Source organism: Limulus polyphemus, unplaced genomic scaffold, assembly GCF_000517525.1.
Source record: "Limulus polyphemus unplaced genomic scaffold, Limulus_polyphemus-2.1.2 Scaffold9802, whole genome shotgun sequence".
NCBI classification, from domain to species: Eukaryota; Metazoa; Arthropoda; class Merostomata; order Xiphosura; family Limulidae; genus Limulus; species Limulus polyphemus.
Genome location: NW_013675412.1, coordinates 5,283 through 15,181, shown reverse-complemented (window position 1 = coordinate 15,181; position 9,899 = coordinate 5,283). Strand labels below are relative to the sequence as shown.

Genomic DNA, 9,899 nt, shown 5'->3' with positions numbered 1-9,899 from the left:
AACACAGAGACTAGCAGTAATGTTTGTTTGTTTGTTTTTTGAATTTTGCACAAAGCTACACAAGGGCTATACATGAAGAGCAAGGAATTGAACAAATCCCACATGTGAAGCCAGAGCTGACACAGCTGAATAGGAGAGAGAAATATGAGTCTGATAAAGAAGGAGTTGAAGACCAGAAAAAGAAGCGGGGGGGGGGAGGAAGTCCAAAAGCTCAGCAGAGGAAACTCTGATCGAATCAGCCAACAAGATATCACCAAAAGGGACTGACCAGGTATGTCCCAAGCGAGGGAGAGAGCTTGGGGTAAGTACAAAGGAAGAGATTGGACTATTCCCGATTGAATGCATCCACAGCCAGTAGTGCTGCTGTATGCATAAGAGAAGACCAAAATAAGGGAAGCTAAACACTGTCATAAATGGTAAAGGTATTGAAGTGAAAAGCAAAGCCAATTAAAATCAAGATGATTGTGAGACCACTCCAGAAAAGGGATCCCAAAAGAGGTTCCAATGAACATGTAGATTCCGTACTAAAAAACATATGTGAGTATAACCTCAGAGGATAAGGGGTTCCAAAGAAGCCTAAGTCCCCAACAGACAGAAAACATCTTGTACAGGATGAGGACATAGCTGTGGAAACCAAACCTTCCATGTCCCACAACTGTGGTGTAGAAGGCTGTGCTCTGCTGACACATGAAGTGAAGAACACACCCAAATGAACCAGGTACTTGGTAGGTGTGAAATGAGACTTCCCCAGCTTGACTAACCAACTTTGATGAGCCACATCCCAAAGGAGGAGATGAGTATAACCAGAGAAGTGCTGTGGGGATGGTGCTAAACAAAGTTGTCCATATAATGGTGGAATCTCAATCCCAAGCCATGAATGTGATGATCAAATGTATGCACTATCCAACAAAAAAAAAATGTATGGGGCCAATTTCAGAGATGTTGATCATGGCCATCCAAAGTCCTTGAGAAAAAAACTCACTACAGTAAACAGAAAAAAGTTGAAAAACTGACAGAGAGGAGACAGAATGATGTCTTGATGCCAATCCACAGTGTATTGGGGAATGACAATAAGAAATAAAATCTCGGAGAAGATTGAGAGACCCTTTTTATAGTATCTTTGGATAAAAGGTCTGATATTGCTTCAATGAGATGCTGCCAAGATACAGAATCCCCTGAACAATGAAAAAGAAAAACATGAACAGGAGGCAAAGGAAGAAGAGTGGAGAAACGAAGAATGGATAGAACCTGTAACCCCCAACAGACATCTGCAAAAGCAATCAATAAATATACAAAACAAGCCAAATGGGCCTCCCACTGTTCTTAAGCCCAGAAGATAGTCACTGAAACCTCAATATAATGGAAGAACAGATGGGAGAAGAGGATTGGGACTGAAGAGCAGGGAATGGAAAGGAGCTGGAGGACAAGAGATGTCAACTGGAAGAGAAGGAGCTTGGGAAATATGTTGTTGCACAGCCTCAGCTCATAACTACGAAGAGTCAAATGCCCTACCAAAAACCCACTGGTGGAGGAAAGGAGCCAGACAAAGGTCGTTGAGATAAGAGAGATATAAACATACTTCCCAACAAATTCTAGCCACACGATAACAACATCTAAGAGACATTCTGTAATTTTGAAAGAGATAATTCCACATTATTTCAAAAAAAAAAACTTACTCCTCATATTCATCTGCGTCTTCAATTTTTCTTTTGTTCTTCTTCTCTTTTTTCTTTGGGGGTTCCCTGTCTCCCAACATATTATGAGTGCAGTTGTAACTCAAATGACCAAATTCCTGTAAAGTTCAGAACACATACAATGTTTTAAACATCTGTCATAGGGACAAGTTAACAACAGATACACTTATTTAAACATCTGTCATGGGGACAAGTTAACAACAGATACACTTATTTAAACATCTGTCATGGGGACAAGTTAACAACAGATACACTTATTCAAACATCTGTCATGGGGACAAGTTAACAACAGATACACGTATTTAAACATTTTTGACATGGACATTCTTTCCAGGACTTGGACTTCATGATGCAGAGTAAAGACAACTTAATAAGGTCACATCATAAGGTCACATAATGACCTCTTAAAACCCACAGCAACATCATCTTACTTCTCTTTCCAACAACAGTCTTATTTCCAATGGGAATATCATAAGAGTCTTCTCTTTTCCCTAGTTCCCAGTATGAATATTTCAACAATTAAATCATTAAAAAAAAAATGTACTGAATGTAAGTTTTGTTTTTGACAAGTCATGGAATAATGTGACCATGAACAGTTAAATTGTAACATAATTTTGAGTTACAGAGAGCAACGTATAAAGACAGCAGCTGCATACAGTGTGTATAAAAAAAGGTAAATTTAAGGAATAAAAAGAAATACAAGCAATTTTGAAACACCAACTGTCTTTATGATCTACTAATGTGGAAATATATACTGGAGGATATTTAAAATAAATTGTAACTCCCACGTTATGTTCGTAACTCACCCCACACTCGTAACATCTAGATTTATCCTTGTAGTCCTTTCTACGAATGAACTCTGTTGTTCTTCCATTATCTTTAGCAATGCTACATTTGAGTGTTCTGCCAAACAACTGAGTGTTATTGAGGGCTCTCACACATCGATGTGCCGAATCTCGGTCGAGGAACAAAACAAAAGCCACTCCTTTGCTTTGCCTTGTCTCTTTGTTTTTCATGATAGTGACCCTAAATACAGATAAACAAATTATCTAGAAAACAAAACATAAACTACATATATCACGGTTGAGATTACTACACAATAAGCTACTAGTTTCAGTAGACAACAAATGCGTATTAATTAATAACTTAAAAAAGTAAACTCGCATTGTACACACGTAAAACCAAGAAACTATAAACTTGATTACAAAGAATAAAACCGGACAATCTTAAAATTACGTTTCGGATGGATCTTCACCAAATTTGGTATGGAGGTTCATTGGCTTTATGAATGTGGTTTTTATGGACATTTTTTACAATTACATATATGGGAAGCAACTTTTCATGTCCTTAGAGAATCTTTCATTAATCGTGAATTTACATAACTTCCGTCCAGGGGACGGGTACTCCGGCTAGCAATCAATTAATGAGCTAGATAATTTCTCAATTCAAGTAGTTGACCAGTAATAGGAAGTTTAACAACAACTTCACTAGAACATATTATCTAATCAGTAGAGATGTTTCATATCATTAAAAAAACAGAATTTCATCTGGTTTGGCCTTTTATGTGAGAAACAATCATTGATGTGTTGTTTCCTGATAAATAATCTCCAAGCCTATGAGTATAAAGTATGATAAACGTCCTTCTGAGTACTTAATGTTAAAAGGCCTTCTTGACGTGCTTTGATGTCACAAGAGGCCTTGTTTCGTAATGTATATTGTACCCGGGATGGATTTATAATCTCGATTTACTCTTTGGAAGATTTAGAAACTCTGAAATTTTCACATGCATGGCTAAACATTAAGGTATTTAGTTAAAGTTTAGACCATAGAAATTTTTCTTTTTGTGTTAATTTTCTTTGGATAACATTTCCATATTGTTTTCACTATTTTAATGACAAATGTTTTCTATAGTCACTGTAATTCAGGAGATGAGGTAGCGGTGCAAAACTGAAAATTTGTATGTATTTACTCATAAACCCAATGAACCTCCATACCAAATTTGGTGAAGATCCATCCACAGGAGATGAGGTAGTGGTGCAAAACTTTAATAAGGTTTAATTAGTCAGTGATGTTTACCTTGAGTAAAGAATACATACAAATCTGTAGTTCAAAGGACACTCTTATGGTACTCATCATCAAAGTTCTGTGTTTTCTGCTCCCATTTTATTTTTTCTACATTATCATTCCACAGTGTGACCCAACTTAAATATTTAAATACATTTTTTTTAAGTTGATGGACACTTTATGAAAATGTATCTACTGACTAAATGTTCATATTGTTAAACATATATATTTATGTACACAATCTCCTTACACCAAATTTATGTACACAATCTCCTTACACCAAATTTATGTACACAATCTCCTTACACTGTACAAACTACTAATCCACCTGTGTACAACATCTACACACTATTTTATGGTACTACTAATCCACCTGTGTACATCTACACACTATTTTATGGTACTACTAATCCACCCGTGTACAACATCTACACACTATTTTATGGTACTACTAATCCACCTGTGTATAATATCTACACACTATTTATGGTACTACTAATCCACCCGTGTACAACATCTACACACTATTTTATGGTACTACTAATCCACCCATGTACAGTGTCTACACAATATTTTATAGTACTACTAATCCACCCATGTACAACATCTACACACTATTTTATGGTACTACTAATCCACCAGTGTACAACATCTACACACTATTTATGGTACTACTAATCCACCCGTGTACAACAACTACACACTATTTTATGGTACTACTAATCCACCCGTGTACAACATCTACACACTATTTTATGGTACTACTAATCCACCCGTGTACAACATCTACACACTATTTTATGGTACTACTAATCCACCTGTGTACAACATCTACACACTATTTATGGTACTATTAATCCACCTATGTACAACATCTACACACTATTTTATGGTACTACTAATCCACCCGTGTACAACATCTACACACTATTTTATGGTACTACTAATCCACCCATGTACTATTTTATGGTACTACATATAACATAAAATGCTTTATGTTGTCTTTTTTTCATAGAAACTTTTGTAGTATTGAATGTTACTTATAATTAAGATTACTTATTAGTGAGTGTAATTATTGTAGTATAATTTTGACAGATCTTCTGGTAGCAGTTATAAGATAATTGATTTTGGCTGAGTTCATGGAATGCTAAAACATAAACTTAACATTAACTTATTTAACTCAATCAGAAACGTGAGTAGATAGACTTACTTAACAACCCTTCCATATTTTTCAAAGAGTGTATGAAGGTCGTTGTTGGTGAGGGAGAAAGGCAGATTACCTACATAAACTGTGCTTTTACTTGGTGCTAAACCTCCACTCATGGTTAAAATTTCACCACCAAATCCAGTCCTTTTTAAACTATAAAACAAAATTTAAAATAAGCATTAATCTCAAACTACTCATACAATCCAAATAAACACGTTTCAATAACAACAAAAGTAGTTTCATTTAGTCTTTAATTTTTTTTTATTTACTTGACATAATTTATCATAATACTATGATTTACAAGTGATATCTTATGATGGGCAATAGTGCACGTGCCCAGTTATAACTATAAGTCATTCTTATAACATTTAGTGAACTTGCTAATAGAAAACCTTCGTTTTCTAATAAAGGTATTGCAAGTTTAAACCAATATCAACATTTTATTCACACAAAACATCAGAGGTCGAGAGTACTACAATTTGTACAAAAACTAAAACTTAAAAAAAAATTACTGAGAGTGAGAGAGAGAACAAAAACTGACCAAATAATCCTGAGAGATCTCAAAGTAAGTCAAGCAATTTAATAACACTTTCCTAATAGTAATAATACTATTATTAATATATCCAAATACTAAACGAAACGCTACAATTAGTATAAACATATTATTACATAGGAAAGAAGAGAGAAAAGAAAATCTTAAATTAAATAAACTACAATTAAAGAAATACTGGAATTATGTTGTTTTTTCCTCTAAATATTAGGCCTAACTGATATTAAGGCTAATACTATAGATTTCACAACTCATAAATGTTATTTTATCTGTATAATATTAACACTTTATTCAACGTCTATAATTGATTTTCAAACTTTTAAAAACCTTACAACAAATTTCTATTATTTTCTAAGCCTAACTTTCATCACATACGACGAAACCGTAAAATATAAGAGGAATAACTACGCCCTCTTTATAGCGTATATAAAATAAACAATTATTGTTAATTATTGTTCTTGATATTAAGTTTTTCTTTTTCTGGTCTGTTTCCCTTATTCCTTTGTTATTTATTGAAATTAATGAAAGAAATTTACGTTGTATTGTTTTTTAACATTTTCACCTAGTCATGGCCAGGCTACTAGTTTATTTATTTTTTTGTTATTGGTTTATTTTGTAAGTGATAAAATTTGTATTTTTAGTTGTTTGTTTGAAGTTAAGCACAAAGCTACACAATGGGCTATCTGTGCTCTGCCCACCATGGGTATCGAAAGTATGATATTATATTTAATAAATTAGTTTTGTTTAGTGTTTTGTGTTTTGATTCATTTAATCTACCACCCCTGCTCGGCATGGCCAGATGGTTAGGGCACTTGACTCGCAATCTGAGGGTCGCGGGTTCGAATCCCCGTTACACCAAACATGCTCGCCCTTTCAGCTTTGGGGGCGTTATAATGTGACGGTCAATCCCACTATTCGTTGTTAAAAGAGTAGCCCAGAATTCAGAAACAAACAAACATTTGCATTTAGTTGTTGTTCTGTGTTTGTTTTTTGTTTGTATCCTTGAGTATTCAGTGTGGTTATTAATGTTCTTTTTTGTGTCTGACTTGTTTCCTGTGTGTTTGTGCGGGTTGAATACTGTAAATCTTTATTTGATGCTCTTGTATTTAGGGCAACCTTTATAGTTTTTCCGTGTGTTTCCGTTGATAATTAAAGCATGCCTGTGTTTAATTTTCTTTCTTACATTATTTAATGTGATGGTCTCCACCACAGCCCACGCATCGTGGGAGATATTTCCAAGCAACCGCCACGTGTTCGTAACTTTGACTGTTATAACACTATGTTACGACTACTGCGAACCCTACTACGTCAACCCGAAATCTCCGTTTGGTTTGTTTGTAAGTTCGTGCAAAGCTATACAAGGGCTATCTGTGCTAGCCGTCTCTAATTTAGCAGTGTAAGACTAGAGGAAAGGTAGCTAGTCATCACAACCCACCGCCAACTCTTGCCAACGGATAGTGGGATTGACCGTCACATAATAACTCCCCCACGGCTGAAAGGGAGAGCATTTTTGTTGGAACGGGGATTCGAACCTGCGACCCGCAGACTGTGAGTCCAGCGCCCTAACCACCTGGCCATGCCGAGCCCGACACCTCTGACACCAGATGATGTCGTACTCTGTATGTCCTGGGTTTTGTTTGCGTAAACTTTTACAATGTTTGTTTGTGTGTTCTTTAGTGAATGATATACTTTTTCTTCCAGTTCATCTTGTATTTGTTGTATTGTTATAGTGTAGTGTATGCATCTTATTACAAATGCAACGTTTTTCGGTTTGTTTCCCGGTTTAAAAACATCATCTGACCACTCTTTAAGGAGCTGCACCTTTACCAAGATGTTTTGATATTCACTATATGAACGTTGGATTTACATCTTGTTTCCTCGTTCAAGTTCTCTGTAACTGCCTGCTACGCCTTTTATTATGATTGTGGTGTGGTTATCTTGTCCTTGTTAGTTGATGGTGTACGTTTTCTGGTTTTTACTGTTGTGAATCTATCTGTTTGTGTGTCTGTTGGTTTGAGTTGTGATTCAAATTCATTACGTGTATTAGCTTCCGGGATCTCAGGACTTTCTTCTTGGAGTTTCTTGTTTTCAAGTTCTCTCATTAGTCATCTCTGTGGCCATTTTGATACTTTCTTCACTTGTTGTATTAACTTCGGCTTCTTTGAATGTATTAGCATCTGTCGCCCCCAATCTCTCCATGTCTATGATATGTTGTGTTACATTATTTAAATTCATGTGATTTATAATGCCATCTAGTGGAATAAGTCTAAGATATCTATTTTCCTACCAAAATGAAATGTTTGTTTTGAATTTCGCCAAAGCTACAAGAGGGCTATCTGCGCTAGCCGTCCATAATTTAGCATTGTAAGACTAGAGGGAAGGCAGCTGGTCATTACAACCTACCGCCTACTCTTGGGTTACTCTTTTACCAACGAATAGTGGGATCGACCATCACATAATAACGCACCCACGGCTGAAAGGGCGAGCATGTTTAGTGAGACTGGGATTCGAACCCGCGAGTCGAGCGTCCAAACCACCTGGCCATGCCGGGCCACTAAAATGAAATGATGATTGGAGTTACAATTAATCTATGTATTATGTCCACATTTTTTGGTGTTACATTTGACAGAAGCTTCGCTTGAGTAGAGCGTACATAGACTATGACTCCTTCCATTACTAAACATTTTCATTATTTAAGAATTATCGCTGGTAAACACAAAGGTTGCCAAGCCAACACCATATTTGAAATATATAAAACTTATTTATCGCTGGTAAACACAAAGGTTGCCAAGCCAACACCATATTTAAAATAGTATAAAACTTATTTATCGTTGGTAAACACAAAGGTTGCCAAGCCAACACCATCTTTAAAATATATAAAACTTATTTATCGTTGGTAAACACAAAGGTTGCCAAGCCAACACCATCTTTAAAATATATAAAACTTATTTATTGCTGGTAAACACAAAGGTTGCCACTTATTGAATATGGGTGTCAAATTACCTGTCTGACAACACCCTCAAAAACTACAAGTACCACAAAATAAAGTACCTAAGATAGCCCACTTTTACTCCTGCTACTTACTTACACATTTATAAAATGTTGGCAAAAATATCATTATCCTTAAAGCAGAAACCAGGGACACATTATCTTCTGCTCTTCGCTAGGCACTGTCACACGGGGCCTGTACCCCCATTCTATTTGACAATGCCCAGAATCCCCAGTTGATATCGTGAAAAATCAAAGTAGGAAATAGCATCGATATCATACCTGAATCCCCGAAATTCCCGCGCTTATGGACCCTAACCCTGAATCTATTAAGTACCTAGCGACTTTACTGTAGGAAAACAAAGAGAGCATGCAGCCACACGTCACTTCCTGTACTCTAGTTTTTATTTACTGTCATATGTTATTTTTCAGTCCGGGCCACACGTCACTTCCTGTACTCTAGTTTTTATTTACTGTCATATGTTATTTTTCAGGCCGGGCCACACGTCACTTCCTGTACTCTAGTTTTTATTTACTGTCATATGTTATTTTTCAGTCCGGGCACAGGACAAGTAGGTTATACGGCGCCTGTCATGCAAAAGTGGGTTTTCTCGGGGTACTCCCGTTTTCCTCCACTCCAAATTTTTAGACATTGGATTTTCACATTCCAGCCGTGGCATAGGATTTATAGATCCCCGCCAACCTGTGACTCTGTCCATGGGCCGTTGCCCTCCGTTCGTCGAAAATTGTCGATTGCCGGGACAACAACCGAAGCCTTCACTTTGCCATTTCTAAACTCTTTTTTCTTCTTCTTTAATCTAGACCAGTGCACTACCAATCACTGTGTGTATGTGTTATAGAGCAAAAATAAAGTCACAAGTGGCTATCTGCTGTGTCCACCGCGGGGAATCGAACCTCGGATTTTAGACGTTGTAGACTCACTGCTGTCTCACCGTGGGACATACCAATCAGAAACTCCTTTAAGAATAAATCTTAAACCAAGAATTATTTCCAGCTAAACATAATCAAACAAGAGCGGGATACAGCGGAGATATTAATATTCCCGAACACCCCAGTTGGGGAACGTTTTTTTCCCTCCAACGGCTAAGCAACTGTCACGAGTATATAAAAAAAAAAGTAACGTTTTACGAAATACGAATTTCTTGTGGACTTTTTATCAAAACCCAAATTTTACCAATGAGCATTTAAACCGTTATTTAAAATGATTATAATCCCGCATAAGTTGCATCTAAACATGTAATTAGTTATACCAAATGGCCGGCATGGCCAGGTGGTTAGGGCGCTCGACTCTCAATCCGTGGGTCGTGGGTTCGAATCCCCGTCACACCAAACATGCTCGCCCCTTCAGCCGTGGGAGCGTCATAATGTGATGGTC

General features: G+C 36.6%; 1 protein-coding gene across 4 annotated transcripts in view; it reads right to left on the bottom strand.

Annotated features, from left to right (window-relative positions):
• Window positions 1–5,925, bottom strand: part of LOC106476097 (zinc finger CCHC-type and RNA-binding motif-containing protein 1-like) — a 10,412-nt gene extending 4,487 nt beyond the window's left edge. The window contains exons 1-4 of one of the 4 annotated variants that reach the window (XM_013936769.2): window positions 5,848–5,925; window positions 4,969–5,118; window positions 2,501–2,720; window positions 1,677–1,792 (exon numbers count right to left, since the gene is read on the bottom strand). In XM_013936769.2, coding sequence (XP_013792223.1) covers window positions 1,677–1,792; window positions 2,501–2,720; window positions 4,969–5,081 — 449 coding nt within the window. In that variant the 5' untranslated portion in view covers window positions 5,082–5,118; window positions 5,848–5,925. The other 3 variants (XM_022380050.1, XM_013936770.2, XM_022380048.1) reach the window with 3 other exon arrangements.
• Window positions 5,926–9,899: the final 3,974 nt, after the last annotated feature.